At 37.1% G+C, this 17,728-nt stretch overlaps 1 protein-coding gene across 1 annotated transcript; it reads right to left on the bottom strand.

Annotated features, from left to right (window-relative positions):
* Positions 1–1,574: 1,574 nt before the first annotated feature.
* On the bottom strand, positions 1,575–16,145 carry LOC135611402 (homeobox protein LUMINIDEPENDENS-like). The gene is made up of 13 exons (XM_065107160.1): positions 15,787–16,145; positions 13,339–13,366; positions 11,479–11,609; positions 9,660–10,108; positions 9,482–9,575; positions 9,316–9,409; positions 8,466–8,592; positions 8,331–8,382; positions 8,213–8,253; positions 8,006–8,091; positions 5,049–5,492; positions 2,722–3,305; positions 1,575–2,645 (listed from the first exon to the last, which is right to left on the bottom strand). Exons 1-13 carry the CDS (start codon positions 15,970–15,972, stop codon positions 1,836–1,838), a joined length of 3,126 nt encoding a protein of 1,041 aa, XP_064963232.1. The 5' UTR covers positions 15,973–16,145; the 3' UTR covers positions 1,575–1,835.
* Positions 16,146–17,728: the final 1,583 nt, after the last annotated feature.

Genomic DNA, 17,728 nt, shown 5'->3' with positions numbered 1-17,728 from the left:
GGAGTAGGCGGCAGGGTTGATGGAGAAGACGGTACAATCCCAGAGGTGACCAAACCTATGAGAGAATTACTCCAAGTTGGGGTGAAAACTTCCTGCATTCTAGAAGTTCGATGGCATTGAGAAGGTGAATCACAGTAACTAACTCAACGCAAGGAGTGCAAACACTTCAAGTGCTTCAGAAGTGTGAGCAAAGAGCAGGCGAAGGCCAATAACCGGCTCGATGCATGGAGTACAACCTCGAGGAGGCGAGCGAAGTCAAGTAACCTTTGCCTTCTCAACTCTTAAGAGAATGGGCGAAACCGAGTACCCCAATTCTCTTATCTATCCAGCAGAGGAGCTCTACATATGTTCAAAGACCATTCGAAGATAATGGAAGACAATAGTTGTCAAATCCTCACCAACGGTGATCAGTGTTACTGAGAGTAGATTGTTCGGTTCATTTCCCAACGAAATGTCAATCGAAAGCGGAAGTGATGCGAACCTACTTGGATGTGATAACTAAGTGAAAGAAGAGTCAATGAGCAAATTTTGTGGAGGAAGGACCCAAAACATCAGAAGTTTGCGAGACGATGCTTGTTAAAGCTCCAACAAGCATCCACCCAGTTCAAGCAGCATGAGGAATTTGAGAGACTAGCGCAGTAAGGATGGTCTTTTCCTTCATCTGGGGGATCCGCAGGAATCAACAATGATCAACACAACTCAGCCAACCCCACACCAGAGTCAGAGTCATTGGTGAGTTGAAGCAGCATAGCGGATCAAAGGTTCGACTACTCAAAAACAGAAGCGGAGAGCAGCTAGGAGCCAAGAGGCGCATTGTAGCTGGAGCAGAAGATTGAAGACTCAGCAAAGGCGAGGAGTTGCAGTGTCGACAAAGGCTTCAATGAGGACGTCGAAGGAATAAGTGGGGGAGAATGTCACGGACAAACTTCTAAACAGGGTGTTTGATGTAATGCTTATGTATGTCCGTGTCTTTTGGTATGTTCATGCCTTATACAGCATGTAGGGGGACGGCCGAAGACTTAATAGTCCTATTTTAGTTGGGTTGGTGGCCTCTTTAGGCTTGTAAATAAACGTTGTATCATGTGGACACGTGAGAGAGATTTTTAGTCTATAATGGACCATTTTACCCTTTGTTGTGCAATGGTTCAGAGCTTGTAAAGTCTGTTTGTAATTTGCATTGTCTATGAAGTGTTTTTCAGAGATGTTTGCTTGTGGATCCCGATTGAGGCGTTCCCTCTAACCCGTTCTCTCTTTTGTTGTTCCTAAGGGACAATGGGAGGCTTCGGGGAGACTGACCTTTGCGGACGGACACGCAAGGGTGCCGCACGACTTAGGCAAAACCAGCTAAGTCCGTGACACTGCGGCGATATATATCATCGGTTGCATATTTAATATCAAGCTAAACAAATTTCTGTTTACATGAACGTTGCCATAATTATTACTACTACTAAAATAATTAAAGAATAATTGTTCTTCCACGCTCAAATCACTGCCGCTTAATCGGGGGATCCACACGCTTGACATCTGCACCAATTAGATTAAGTTCTTTTTTTTTGTTTTTGACAAATGTCAAATGATCAGGAAGAAAGAAGATATTTGTGATTCACTCCATATCATAAGTATTAGACAAGTTAATGTTACCAGCCTACAAAATCATATCATGTGGAGGAGGGAATAATCTCACTTCATGCAGCATGACTTGTGATTCTCTTTCATTAATTAGCAATCGAAGGAGGAATGTTAAGTTTTCGTATCTCCATGGCGTCCGGGAATCAGAACTCGGGGGCCTGTGCGCAGTTCTATTCCATAACAAGCGAACAGAACAATACTAATCATCATCTCCGCCGGCCGTGATCATGATCCCGCCACCTTTTATCACCACCACCGGACCAGTGGCGGTCCCGACTCACAGGAGCCTGCTGCCTTGACCATTCCGGCCTCTTATCCCACCCACTGTCCCTTCTCGACCCGTCGTTGTAGCTCCAGCCACCCTGCAACTCGGGGAACGTTGTTGCCGGACCGCCGGTGGGGCTCCGAGCCTCCAACTCAATCCCGTTCCTGTCCTCCCCTCTTCTACGGCCAGGAAGCAGATGGGACGATGGCGCAGGGCCGCTGGGGTGCGAACCGTAGCTGTTTTGGATCGGAAAACATCTATCTGGTGTTGTGTCCCGCCTCACAACCGCAGCGGCGGCACCAGGAGCAGGAGGCCATGCCGGAGCTCTTGAGGCCTCAAACTTGGGTGGGGGATGGGAAGCTTGAAGTGTCTGAGGCAAAGTAGGTAAGGAGGGAATACCCGAAATGGAAGAGGGGCCGTGATCGAACGAGCCATGTCGAGGCATCGAGGAGATGACTGCTGTGTTGGGCAAACCGAAGTCAGGAACCGTAGACTGTTGCATCGGAAACATGGCGTATGGTGTCTGGGGAGGTAAAGCGGGGGCCGAACTGGAGACTGTGGGAAGAAGACTCGAGGATGGAAAGATTTGCCTTGCTGAATCAATTGCCGCTGTCACTTGTGGCATCGATAAGATCGATGGTGCCAAACCAGGAGCCGCAACCGGAGGAGCTGCTGCAGCCCTGTTGCCGGGAAGATGAGGCTGCAGCACCGGAGTCCTCGAAAACACCGGGAACTCTGATCTCCAGCGGCCCTGAAAACAAACGAAAAAACAAGAGAATGAGATAACACGATAGATTGGCATCAGCAGTTTGCAGCGGAGGCCTCACTCTCGCAGCTTCCGATGGAGGAGTTGGGGACGGAAGAGAAGCCGGTGGTTCCTGCACCTGGGGAGTTGTTTCAGGATGACTCTTCCCCTCCGGCTGTGCTACCTCGTTCAACATACCAGTCAAGGCGACGCCGTTTCTCTTGAGCATATCGAGCAGCGCCACCATCTCCTCGCTGCTGAGGTTCTTCCCCTGGTTAGAAGTCAAAGCAAAGACGAGGTCTGGGTTCTTCAGCAGCACGGCGAGCAACTCGAGGTCCGGCTCTGGAGCCCCGTCACTGGTTGATGGAACAGAGGCGGTGGTGACAGGAGCTGACACAGTAGCAGGGGCTTCATCAACCTGTTTAACAGGAGAGGAGGAAGGGCCTTCTTCAACATCAGCATCTGGCGGCTGCTCTGTGGGGATTTCTGGCGTCAAGCTGTCATCGAAGTCCATTTCCAGGTCCCATGGCTCCTTTGGATCGTGCGGGATGTCTTGGAGGCGAGAAGACAAGGTTTCCTTCTCTCGACGTGTTCTCTGTGTTTGGGCATCAACTTCCTTGCTGTTCTCCCCCGCGCCCACACTCCACTCTACATTCATCTGCATCACTGCAAGAACAAAGATATGGCAAGCAAGAAACTTTTAGATACGAAATTTGCATTTGGATACTGTAGCCATATTGTGCAGAACTTTGTGCCAACATTCAATCTTTAAGGTTATAGTTCTCCTGAACTTAAATCCATATCAAGATCAGGGATAAACTAAATTGAAGGGCTTTCAGAATAATTATCTAAAACCAGCCACACAAAAAGACAATGAATGGATTTCCCCATGACGCATGCACTGCAGCAGGATATGTTGCTATCAAAGAGCATCACAGACATCATCTACTGAGCTGCCAGAAGCTTTAGGAGTACACAATAAGTACAAAAAAAGAAGCATTTCCTCGGAATCAAAATGATATTGGCATGCAGCTTGATGATTAGAAGGGCATCATCCAGTTCCAAACCCTTCACCCAGACTACTATATGTCATAGTTCTCTCCATAATATTTGACATAGATTATCCGGAACCAAGCAGTAGTTCTCCAGTGTGGCTTCATCACAATGGCATAAATAGCAGTGTGTTCTGCTTTGAAGCATCTGGCAACAAGAGCAGAGTCGACAGAGAACAAAAACACAGCTGTTGCAAGTGTCTCAACAAAACATGTGCACAGTTGGTTATTTGTCTTTTATCTACAGAAAACTTAATCTGGAACAAAAATGTTACATCTTTGGTCATCATTCTCTGGGATGTCAACGGTCTCAAATTTTGTCCTGTGTTCAGTATGGCCAATTGGAATCAGAATAGAACATTCACCAATTAACATGATTCTTGCTAACCTGAACATTTACTGGTATAAGATAAACACAACTGCAGATAATTAGTATGGACTTCTCTGCCAATTTATCGTGAGATCAATAGCATTTTAATAGGTAAAATTTTGGTCTATTAGGAGCAGAAGATTTGGCAGCTGATACAAATACCGGTTGATGCAAGTATCAAATGTAAGTCATTTTCAATGATAAGGGACAATCCTTGGTGCCACAATAACAAAGGCCTTTTGTGATCCAGGTTTCCAGGGTTCATGTCATCCAAACAACCTATTTGCTTGCGCAAACAGTGATCTCTGTGTTAGTAGGATCCTTGTATATTGCCCTTCTAATTCATTCTTAATAATCCCATGTTCAACATATTTATTTCAAGACCCAATAAATATGGACAATTAGCAATGCAACGAGTAACCACCATGAATAATGGTTGCATAAAGACCCCATCATCTCTCCAATTGCTTCAGTACCAATATATAACTCGGCCTCAATAGCCAGTTTTGATTGAATCCCCTCTGGTACCTCTACATGGTGGTTCAGGAACCCGAATTTGTGTAAACATTGAACAGCATTACATTGTGCCATTAACTAGTACTGCAGATTCCAATCAAGTGGTTTGACATCAAGTATGACAGGCACCAAAAGGTACGCTCCATCTACCACAGTGATACCATAAACATTGTTTGGGAAAATTCATTTCTCAATGTGTTTTTGGTAATTTTCAAAAAAATTTAAAATAATACACTACACAAACAAGCACTTGAAGCTCTACCACAAGAAAAGAAAACACAGCTTTTTTTTTTGCATTCTTTATGTTTATTATCAAAAACCAAGTAAATGCAATGAGAATGACAAAGCGATTGCAAATCCTATCAAAAGAAACATAACTGCAAAGTCTAAGTTTCACAACCTTATCGTTCCTTCCAATGTAAATGTTCCTAATCATAGCAGCACAGAAAAAGAAATTTATTACATAGGTACCTGGTGGTATCTTCCATTGAATCAGCTTGCAATTTAGCATTCCTGAAGATACTTGCTTTGGAGTTGAATCTGGATTTGAATTGATCAAAGTCTCAGACTCATTGAGAAGATTGTCTGTTGTGGAAACTGTTGTTATGCTATTTTCCTCTTTTATCAGTGGAGGATCTTGAGGTGATTTACACTCGGACATAATATTGTTGGTCTGAGAAGCAGAAGATGCCTTGAGATCTTCATTTTTCTGTGACTTACTTCCACTACTGGATGGATCTGCTTTTCCATACTTATGTTGCATAAACATTGCACGCAACTTTGCTTTCTGTATATCATCAGCAGACATTGGGCGGCTATGGTTTGAAGATACCATTCTTACAACCTGTGCACTTCTACCTCCAGCCTTATGATCAGGCTGTTCAACTAGTAGAACTTTTCTACGTTCTTTGAATTCTGTCAATTGATAAGGAAGTTACATATTCAAGCTCCCAACAATTTCTTAACAAGAAAGATGCAGGGACAGCAGCAGATTACATTATTAGTTATTTTCTGGCCAATTCTTAGTCCATTTTCTTATTTGTAAAGGGAAAAAGATCACAAAAGAAGTAGCATCTCAACACTTGATCCACATCCATATTCTACCTAGTTAGCAAAAAGTGGCACTTGCACACAAGCTGCATTTACCAATAACCACTACATGCTAGCATTGAATAAATCTTAAATGTGTTCATCTCTAGATAGGAAACTACAAATTCAATACAAAATGTTAATAACTTCAAAGGTTCTTATTGATCGTTCAGTGATGATGAACATTTAGGTGTATCTAAAGAAGGGGAGACTATGATGCAGTTAGTAGTAGGTATATTAATACAGTCCTCCCGTATGATTCACATAGCAGCTAACATTCAGCTAGTCACCAACAATTTCATGGCTGAAGGGGTTCACTGATCAAGGTCAATCATATGCTTGCCTTATTTGATTATGAACAATTTGTAGAAATAAATTGTCATAAGGTTGCATGAAAGAGACAAAAGCCAACACAAATAGGACTTGATGAAGCACAGGGGAAAAGCTAAGCCACTGGTTGAATAGTTGGCAAACCTTGAGTTTTGCACCCATCAAGTGTTAACATCTTCATATAAAATAAAACAAAAATTGTAGAGGGTAGGTCAGACAGCATTCTGAGAGTAACTAATAAATAATTCTAAAGTTCTCAAATGCTTCGAACATTAGAAATTTACAAAGGCTAGTCATACTGAAACCCATATCTTACTTCTGACACTCAAACTATTAAAACCAAGAGACAGAACTACCTTTTCTATACTAAGGAGTTGTGGTACAAGTCATTTATATTCCAAAACTGACCAATCATTCATTTCCTACTCTAATTTTTACTCTAAAATCTTGACCTTTTCAAAAGTTGCTTGGAAAACAAATTAATGAGCATTCTTTTTTGTACATGGAAAGTATCTTATAGCATTCTTTTTGTATGACAGTCAAGCAGAACTGATGGCTTGACAACAATCTAACGCATGTCAAATCTTTTACCTGTTAATCATAAATACTAGCCAAAATGGTTAGTGTTGTTGTTGTAATTATCCAGAAACACCTTTGTCAATTGTAGTCGGCAGATTTAGGTCAGTGAATCTGAGTTAATATGGTTCTTTGCAGGAATTTCATCATTGTAATATGTTCATATTTAAAAAATCTAGTGTAGAAGCCAAAAAGAAAAAACAACAATTATTTAGGAAAAAATAAAGATTTTTTATTTAAAATTGTACATGAAAGTGTAAAGTAAAATTTCACTTTTTTCTTGATTATGGATCCCATATCCTTCTGCTTGTTTCCTCCTCTGTGATATATCAACTCACTTCTTTCTTCTAATACTTTATGACCTTCTATTTAAACATTCTAATGTCTACAAACTAGAAAACCAATCTAAGCAATACTAAGATTTGTGAAACCTCAGTCTATTAAGCAGCAAGATAACTCTTATCTCATTCCATATCAATCCCATACTGACTGTATGATGTGCATTGCAACACTGAATAATATATACAGTGATCAGCTCTCAAAGTGAGCATCGAATGTACATTATAACTGTTGCAGTAGTCACAGTTATTTACAAATTGCCTAGAAACTCTCAATCGAATCAAACATGTGAACAACTCTCGGCAGGGTTCCCAACTTCACCATCTTTGACACAGAATAAAATAGCATGAACAATTAAAATAGGCTCAATTTTATTTTACCACTTGAGCTTCAACATGGCTGAGTTCAACATGAATCAGCTTGGCATGCTTCTTTGCATGTACGCTAAAAAGTACATTCAAAAGTTATCAATAACAACTAGACGTGTTATCCCAACTAGAACGCAAATTCTAGCTTGAACCAAGGTTGGAAAATACAAGTTAGATAATAGCATGAAGCAATGCATCAAGCACAAGATTATATGTTTAGGGCCTTGACATGACTTAAGCTTAAATATACCCCAACTCACGTAAAATAAAGGTATTGCTTATCAAGCTTTTTGAGTCGAAAGCATGTTGAGCTACCTAGAAATACACACATCTAGGCTTGATCGATTACATAAACTAAGCTTGATGGAAACCAAATTTCAACCTGAGCTTGAAATAAAAAATAAGGATCAGACAGGTTTGATTTGATCGCAACCCTATTTGCATAACATGAAGAGTATTCTGGAATTCAAACTGACTTGATTATGCTTTATCTAGTTAACAGCAAGAAAAAAGGTAGATAATCTTTGGTGCCCCCCTCCACATTCTTTTGTCATCCAAGATGCAGTCGCATTTTAAAATTAATAGCCAATAAAATCCTTATGTGGTGAGGTTCATAGTGAAATAAATACAGATGTGTTATAGGAGTAGAAATATAAAGGAAAATGAAGTATCAGTAATGAGGAAGTGGAATAAGATAAATGAGTATTAAATTTAGTTGATGGATACTGGTCAATGAGACACTCCGGTCATGCTTTTTACTTGAGTCAGAAGATGCTGGGAGCAGCTTTAGTGTCTGTTTAGGCTCTGTTGTTCTGCATTAGAGAGAGAAATTTGTTAAGTAGTTTCTGCAAAGGTAAACTCACCAAAATCCTTAATACATAGAAAAAAAGACCTCAAAGCATGATAATCTGATTAACTGCAGCAAGAGAATACCTGGTTATTTCTGTACCACCAGTTAGGGAAAGAATAAACTCCTAGCATTTAGAACAAAAATCAAGTCTTATTATTCTAAACAAATTTGTCATTATCTTTTGTATATAGAAATACTCACAGGAATGTCAACTTTGGACTGGCATAACTCGTCACCAAGAAATCCACCCATCCTGTGGGACAAGAAACAGTGAAATCTAAGATGGCAAGAGAAAAAACTGGAATGGCACATCTCATAGTAGAAAGGAATACATGCCTCTTTTTATAAATTGCCTCCATCTCTGCTGTATTGGAGGAACTAACAAGAGGTCTCTTTAAAGCCTGGCTTTTCTTGAATACTTTGCTCCATCGAGAAAGAAGGATCCTTGCCCTGTTTGATATGTCTGATCTCCAAATCAGATAAGTGAGTTCCAGTGAGCAATTATGAGAACCATAATAGAAGCAAAGAGCAGATATGTTCAACTTCTATAAAGAATAAATAGCAAAAACATTGGACGGACAGAAACAGAACATTTGCATTCGAAATGTGTATGCAAGGTTTACTTAAGTTTTGGCCAGTCAAGCAAGGTCCTATTTACTGTTAAAAAGTATGTTAATTACACAGTGAAATTATCAGTCAAAGTACGTGCTTCAGTCCTGCAATTGCAATTGCATATGTATGAGATAACAAATCAAATACTTTGAAGTTTGAACTGTGTAGAGGCATAAAAACTGATTTGATGGAAGAGAGATGAAACAAAAATCTTAAAAGTCCTTTTCAGTTTCAAATATACTTAATATTACAGAAAAGAGGCAGTACTTAATTGATCACTACACATATATATATCTAAGAAAAAGCAGTAGATGGCACAATTTCTTTTGAACCAATTCTGCCAACAGCAGAAAAGCACAAGATAGATGAAAGGAAGGATTGCAATGCTGATAGGCACACATTTTTTATAGTCAAAACATACACTCCCAGAAAGTATCAGTACACACCATGCCAATCCATGCAAGATATGCCAACATGTGGTTAGGCCAATTTTTGGCATTTAGATGTGGCTAGGACACAACACTTAATATTGCTCAAAGTTTGACTGTCCTACTGCTACTCAACATGTACACACCTGATGTCCTATAAAATCGCAACCTGTTAACAGCTGGCACTATAGCAGACATGTGCACTGGCAAAGCTTTGTGTAGCGGCAGGTGATATAGAACCTGAACAAAAAATATCACTTTATTTCAATAACTCATAGGATAGCAGTTTTCATCAAATAGATAAATTAGGACCTTAAAAATGACAAGAAGCACGGTAGTTTGCTCTTCAGTAGCCGCTTGGCTCAACCATGTCGCCAAAATGCTGATGCCACCATTATTTGAAAACCTAAGAACATGCAAAAGATTTGACCCATTAAAATATAAATTTTATGATATCAGCTCAGGTCAAAAACAAACAACTCGAAATTACCAAATCAAAACTGCAGTGTTTTGAATGCGGAGAACCCATTCCAGCAACTTGACCTGCCCAGAAAATGTATCTTCCTTTCTCATCAAATTGAATATGTTGTCTAAAAACTCCTTATCATCAGAGTCAACACCAGGAACAGTTTTTTCCTGAGACAAGGATCGACAGCCTTCTTCAACTTTCACAAGGCCGGTTGAGTTCGGAATGTCCTGCTGGTCAATTTTAACAGTACCAAGAGTTCCAGTGTTATCAGGAAACAGTTTAATCTCCCTAATAACAAGAGCATCAGCAGCATTTCCTGATGGCTCTTTGCTGATAGGCTTCAGCTGGTCTGAACTTGATGAATGTTCTTCATTGGATGTTTTGGATGCTTCCAATCTAGTTGCTTTCTCACGTGACAAGCGAACAAGCTTTCTCACTCTTGAGCGCTGACCAGCAAAAAATTCTCTGACCTATAGGTTTTGATAGAGTAAATAATCAGTCTTTTATTCCAAATCAATTTATTTTTCATTCACAACTAACACATGAAAATGGAAACCAAACAAAAAACTTGTCTTAGACATGCATACTATGATGAACGTCATCCCAGAAATGGAGGTCAATGATGTGAGGTTTATTTGGTTGCTAAGCAAAATGTATAAACAATGCAGAAAAGAAGGGACAAAATTGAAAGGGAAATAAGAAAACCCAAGAATTTATTGTACTATGTTTGAAATAACTAGTTGCAAAAGATTCTTAATAGATGTGTCTTGAAATTTTTACCCAGCATCTTTCCAAGGCTTCAAGTGCACGTGACACGTATACTGTTCAGATACCAGCATATATCTGTTATATATTCTTTCAAGCAATGCTCATCCGACGATGTGGATTAGTAATACAACTTGCCACAACATATGCACTGACTTGCATGGATAAGAGCAAGCACACAATTTTACCAGAATGGTTCAGCGCTTAAACCATTATTTTTCCATCGAGCCTATACCTGGTATGAAGACTAATTATGCACTTCATGAAAATTTGCTCATTTAATTGCTAACAGCTTTTCAATTTTCTTTTAGATGGTAAACATCAAAGGAAAGAGTTTATAAGAAATGAAATTAACAAAGGATGTCTCTGGAAAATGAGAACGAACTATATGGTATATTGTGAATATACTATATAGATTGTATAGCATCAGCATAGCTGACTTAGCAATTCTAAACAGGCTACAAACTGATATGTTACTTATAATGCCATAAAAGCATCTCCAATCTCTACATCATAAATTGCATACCACAAATCTACCTGATATCCTCGTCAAGCTAGCCACACTATCTAGATTAAGGGATTTAGAAATGGAAACAGAAAAAATCTACCAGTCGAAAGGGAGTATTTTCTATGTCAAAAGATCCAAACCAATTATAATGTTAAAAAGGCACTCCCAAAAGAAAGAGCCAAGTGTGAATTTCTTCATGCGATGTATTATGATACATTTGCAGCATAAACTTCATTTACGATTTCTCAAAAATTTCTGCTAGGTAGGAGGATGATAAAGGGGCAAAGATGTAGAACTAACTTGAATCAAAAAATAAATTCACTAAATGTTGATTTTTGCAACATATTATGTTGATCCACCCATCAAGAATCCTTCCTATAAATCATTCTTTTTCACTCTACCTTGTCTCCTATCCCAATGCAACTCTTTCCCATCTCGAATAATAAGGTGGCCTTTCATACAGGTGATCTCATCAATTGAGTCATTGTAATGAGTTAATGACAGATACACAAGTGAAGCAATAAAACTGAAAGATCAGGTCATATGATATCACATAAAGCAAAAGACCTGCGACACTGTAACCCCACAAAGGGCACTGAGTTCACGAGTTTCTTTTTTCCCAATTGTATCCTTGATAGAGAAAACTGACTGCAGGTACTTGACTGCTTTAGGGTTCAACAAATCCCTTGGTCGTTTCCCTGTAAAAGATTGCATGATATCAAACTTTGCAGTAGAAAGTTCACATTAATTCAGCATCAAAAACAGCTTGAAGCATCTCCTATCATGAACATGTGATTTCATAGAAGCGGCACCACTTAATAAGAGAAATGATGCAATCAATAAGAGAGCTGCTGGCCAAGTTTTCTAATTGATGATACTGTCATGTGGCTAGGATGCCAACCAATTTTCAGCAAAGCTGAACAGTAGTGGATATGCTTTTAAATTTCAAAGTCACTTCTGAATCAAATGCAAAGGTGCAAAAAAGCATACCACCATTGAACTTAATAACATTCAGAGCATGGTAGGTTCACATCATCATTCATGTTACAACAAGGAAATGAAATGTGAACCATTCTTTGCAAGCCAAATTTGTATGGTGATGGGCCTGATGGCAATGCAGGTCATGGCAGAGAGATGGAGACACTTTGCCATGCACACAAAAGTTAGGGAATACTAGTTCTTCACACCTGATACAGATAGATGAGCAAATTTTGGTTCAATGCTTGTGTACTGGCTTCTCATCAATATGTGGCAGAATAGCTAAAAATGGCATCCCATGTAGTTTCTGAAGAAATTTAATGACAATTGAAGGCTCAAGTTGGATTTATTATTGGTCCATATTAAACCTAGATTAAGTCATATAGATTTGTGGTCAAATTAATTGGCAAACAAAATCATGGGTAAGATTCTTGTAGTTAATAATTGTTTGACAGTCAATCCTAAGGGTTTTTTTTTCATCATTAGATTAGATAATCATTCAAATCTCTGTAGTTCTGGATGAATCTCTAAATTATACTACCAAATCAAAAACTCCTAAAAATATATTGCTATTATAAGTCAATAGCAATAAGCCCTGATATGGTATGAACAGAAACTAATTGATCACATTAGTTAGGAATGCAAGGTAAATTGAATTGTTTTCCTTTTTTTTCTTTTGAAAGTCGATTTGCAATCTATAAATAATAAAGGATGCTGATCTGTTTTCCACTGGTAAGAAGGATGTGAACAATGAAAACACTGCCTTTCTGAATGACCAATTTGACATCAACATGTTCTCAATTTAATTTACATTCTTCCTACGTGAGCAATGTTTTCTTTCAATATCAACATGCTAATCTTTCACTTTTCACTTTGAACTAATTATTCATATTCTATTTGATGTAGAGACAGAGTAATGCATGCAACAAACTGAAGCATATTATGACACTTTTGTTAACCAATCATGCAACCCCTTCCATCATCTTTCCAGCTAATGATAGACCAACACAGAGGAGCACATTAACCTTGTTAGTAACATTAGACAATTCTGAAAAGATTTTAACGTAGGTATCCAACACATATCGTCAACTAACTACTAATTCTATATGATTAAAACTTGCTACTTGAATTTGGTTTCAGATGTGACATTGTAACTATATAACAAATTTCATTACATTAGTAGGAAGAACTAGTCGTTCAATCAGATAAAACAACTTAAACAAAGAGAAAAAAACTCATTCAAAAAGTTTATTGACTAGTTTACAATCAGATATCAAGAAATCCTGACAAAGCCAAACCTCAAATTATGGCTGAAAGTTAGCACTTGTGGTAAATTTACAGATCAAAAGTATAAAAAAATAGAAAAGTCTCTAAATTAATTGAAATTAATTTGAACTTGCAATAAACATAGTTGCAAAATGCCATCCAAAATGCAAGTCAACAACTCACCAATTCGTATTGATAATGCACCAGCAGCCTGCAAGCAAATCAAAATGCACTTTTACTATCTGCCGTCTAAAACAGAAGATATATAAAAAAGACAGTCTAATGGATCTAAATTAAAATGAACTAACAAAGAGCGCAAAAGATAATTATTTGTGCTCAGTCTCAAAAAGAAAATTATCAACAATCTAATGAAAAGTAAGATCATGTCACAACAGCAATAAGTGCAAGACAACACATTGCTGCTTCCTACAATTTGAATGACAAGGAGATCCACCAAGAAATACTGTGATTAAATGTACAAATAAATAGAAGAAACAGCAATCAGAAAGTTTACATTGTAAAGTAAATATAGTGCAAAATACACATTAGGCATTTTTGGCTCCTGAAACTTGAATCATAAAGCTCCAACAAAAAAATTAAGATAAAAAAGATGTATGTACTAGAACCAACAATTAGAATGTTCAGATACAAAAAATTAGAAGTCTGTCAATAGCAACAGATACATGTTTTCATGTCATTTTAGGAATAGTATAGGATTTTTGTTTTGATCCATCTTCCTATTGGTCAAGTCACAAATAGTCTTTTCCTTTTCATCTACATGCTCATATCAAGTCAATTAGAAAGAAACTTTGTTGCAGAAAGAATTGAACTAGATCAACAATTGAATCCAATTTTACAATTGCAGTACATATTAATAGTTTACAGGCTTGGAACATCTTGTGGAGTTTGTAAGCACATATCAACTGAAGTTTTTGATCCAATTAAAATAAATAAAATTAGAAAAAATATATAGTTTTAATCACAGTTCTAAATACCATCCGGCCTGGTCCATATGGAACAATATTTACAAATTTGATGGCAAACCAGAAAACCTGGATCAGCCCCTCCCTCCTTCACTCCCTCACCTCACCTCCTGCATGACACCTGCTGCCTGCCCTCACCAACCTGCCCACCAGTACTCCTTCCTTTCTTGCTCCTCCTCCTCTTCTCCTGCTCCTCTCCTTGTCCAGCTTTCTCCAAAATGTCCCTCATGGTTGACCTTTTTATATTCCAGTCATCATCCATCCTAGACTAGATGAGTTGCTATTCTACTAAACAAGATAAGTTTAACTTTTACTAGAAAAATCTCCTCGATTGCTATCTCGTGTTTGGATATATTTTAATCAGTTTGTCATGCATTTGAGGCAATCATGCTCTATAGTAAAATTTTATGTTGTACTTATTTAAACTGCTTCAGTTGAGTAACACCTTAATTACTGAGATTACAATTAAACTATTAAGAAAGGTAAGCTATCCAACGAGCCACACAGAAGCTCCACCTTCAAGTTTGTGTTGACTTTTACATTCTTTTTTTTTCATTTAGAAGCAAATTAAAAGGGCAAAAGAGAGTTGCTGCTTCCAGTTCACTACATTAGATCATAGTATCAATAGCTACAAGCTATAAAAATTTATTGTTTTAAAAAAGAAACAAACTTGGCATTTTGCGTTTCCACTGAGCTAGCTTCCTAGATTATCGTCAGTTATACAATCTTTTCTCTTCAGGGATCAATCAATTTGTATAATCACATTATGGTCACAAACTAAAAAGCCAAAATAGAACATTCAGCTGAAAGCAGTTACAATTAAATTTCTTGCATTCATAAGAGGAAAAGAAAAAAGGAAATCGTAAAAGAACTCTAATAACAGCTAGGAGGCTTTAAAATCATTTTCTATCTAAGAAAAAATTACTTTAGATATTTATTTATTATTCTAACAAATATACTAGGCTATCTCTCATTCATAACATCCATCAAGCTGCTTCAAGACTTTGTTGCTCAACCAACCTCTTCTAAAGCTTCCAAAAACTATTTTAGTTCAAAAGTTGTATGTTTTCATGACAAAATTGGAATTCATCTTACATATTACAAACATAAGGTCGCACAGTTAATGATGTTCTCTTAAAAACTCTTTAGAAAAATTAAGAAAATGTGTTCCAACATATCTCAAAAACATTTCAAATATTAAAATTAATTAATCCTACATTCAAATTTTTCCATGAGCCTCAACTAAGGTCCCACCAGATACGAGTGCCCTCAAAAATGCATATAAAACAACTTGAGACCTAAAATCGTACAAACATGGCTAATCATCATACCTACAGAAAAAAAAATAACACCTCTATTGCTAAAATGTGCAGGACCATTCAAATACTTGATCAGAGATGGCTAATCAAGACATCACAGGAACACCACATATTACACGCAGACAACATGAGAAATTTCATAAAATAAAAGAGACCTTATTCCACAAATTAATCCATAACATATACAAATAGCTATTACTGTACCAATAGGTGAAGCCCTAATTATCAAATCAAACCATGTTACTTCAAACAATATTTATTTTCCGTTGATTTTAACTATTCACAACTTACTGACCCAGCAATGCCCTAAACGAAAGAAGAAACCGTACCATTTCTTGGGCGAGGGGGTTCACCCCGGTGAGCTTGCATTGGGCGACAACAAGCTGCTGAAGCTGATCGATCTGGGAATGGAAGAGCTCCCTCTGGGAGTCGACGAGCCGCGCCAAAGACTGCATCGAGTCGCCGACGTCCAATTCCACGAGCGCACCCGCCGACTCCGCCACGACAAGTGCCATATCCGATCTGTTCGGCGAGGACGGGCGGGAGGCCGCGCATTAGGGAAAGGAAGGGGAAGATGTAGGGAGCCCCAGATCAAATTCGATCTAATTGGATCGAACCAATTAGGGTTAGGATTAGGGATACAAACGGGGTGATGGAAGACCGAAGAGGGGAAAAAAAGATGCAAGCGGCGAATGGCAACCTGCGATGTAAAAGAGGAAAGCCAAATTACATATATATCCCTATAAAAAAAGTGATTTACATATTTATTAATCCAAATAAGTCAGGGTAAATTTAAAAATTAAAAATAAAAATATTAAATTATCACTTTTTTTCCACCATAATTAGTTAAGTTTTTTAGAAAATAAGACGACTATAAGAGAGATGGATGTGATAATGATAAGATGAAAGCGACGATCGATAGGATGAAAACTAGATGTAATATCATCTTTTAGAAAATAATAAGTGCTCTCGAAAAATAGAAACTCGAGACGTTTTTTTGGATAATTTACTAAGTAAATTATGTATATATTATGAGTTCCTCCAAAAAATTATATATTTAAAATAATATATTCATCTAAAATATTAAATGATGATAATGATAAGGGATAAAATTATTTTTTCACGCAACAAAGGATAATCCATAAGAATTTTTAAAAATTGAGATACTATATAAAAATTCCATAAATATAGAAGCTTTTTCAAGAATTCATCCTAAGATTTTTATCATTTTGTATTTTATTAGTATGCTTTGTTACATTATAAGGAGGAAAGTAATAACTTTGGAAAGCATTGTAAGAATTTTGCAATCCTACTATAATTGGACAATTTGTATTGTAAATTTTAGTATTTTATTGAGTATATAGGTTAGAAAATAAGGATAAGTGTGTAAAATATTATATTTTTATGTATGTTTTTTTAGTTAAAAGATATTTTCGTCGTATTCAATAATGTATATGAGGTTGACGAGTGGATTCAAACATGAGATCTATCACTTACGTAGCAATATATTAACAGAGATACATTTTTATACAATTTAGAATTCGAAGAGGTAGGTGTGAGAATTGTTTGATTTTATCAATTTTTATAAATAATTAATTATCTATAATATGTCAAGTTCTTTTGTCATCCAACAAGATTATATATATATAGTGCTTAAAATTTAAGTTTAGAATGGCTAATGTTAAAATATTTAATTCTTGCAGTGATGAGCCTTTCCTAAGTTAAACAAGATTAATAATTCGACATCTAATCTAACAACATAAGTTTGTAATATTGAACTCTAGATAAACCAAATGGTAAATATTTCAAGTTTTAATTATAATAAATACTCTTACTTGGGCGATAATAATAATAACCATAATACTTGCTTTAAAGAAAGGGATAACATAGTTTGAAGTTGAATCTACGGTAGAACTTGTTATTAAAATCTTTGACCCGGGTTGGGCTAATTAGCTTATCAATTTCGTTTGGTCTAAATCATTGATCAAAATGTTTAAGCTGAAGTTGATAATGATATTTCATACAACAATATTGTATTTTGTAGGCTCACGAGAAGTTATCTGTATGGTTTTATTTTTTTGGAATATATAAATTTTAAAAAGTACTTTTTAAAGGGAAGAGAGATCTAGCCCTTAATTCTTATGCTCCTCAATCAATGTGAGACTAAATGATCTTATCAAAATTAATATGATTTTATAAAATATAACTATTTAATTAATCAATTATATTTTTACTATTCAATTATCAATTATTGGTCAAGACATACAAAAG

The sequence above is a fragment of the Musa acuminata genome, chromosome BXJ1-1 (assembly GCF_036884655.1).
Source record: "Musa acuminata AAA Group cultivar baxijiao chromosome BXJ1-1, Cavendish_Baxijiao_AAA, whole genome shotgun sequence".
NCBI lineage: Eukaryota > Viridiplantae > Streptophyta > Magnoliopsida > Zingiberales > Musaceae > Musa > Musa acuminata.
The sequence above is the reverse complement of the archived record's forward strand: the minus strand, read 5'-3'. Positions and strand labels throughout refer to the sequence as shown.

Excerpts from the sequence above, each read along its gene's own strand:
- LOC135611402 (XM_065107160.1), bottom strand. The coding sequence starts at position 15,972 with ATGGCACTTGTCGTGGCGGAGTCGGCGGGTGCGCTCGTGGAATTGGAC. Across the intron at positions 9,410-9,481 it reads TGCTTCTTGTCATTTTTAAG|GTTCTATATCACCTGCCGCT; the intron begins GTCCTAATTTAT and ends TTTTTTGTTCAG. Across the intron at positions 5,493-8,005 it reads CCGGAGTGTCTCATTGACCA|AATTCAAAGAACGTAGAAAA; the intron begins GTATCCATCAAC and ends ATCAATTGACAG.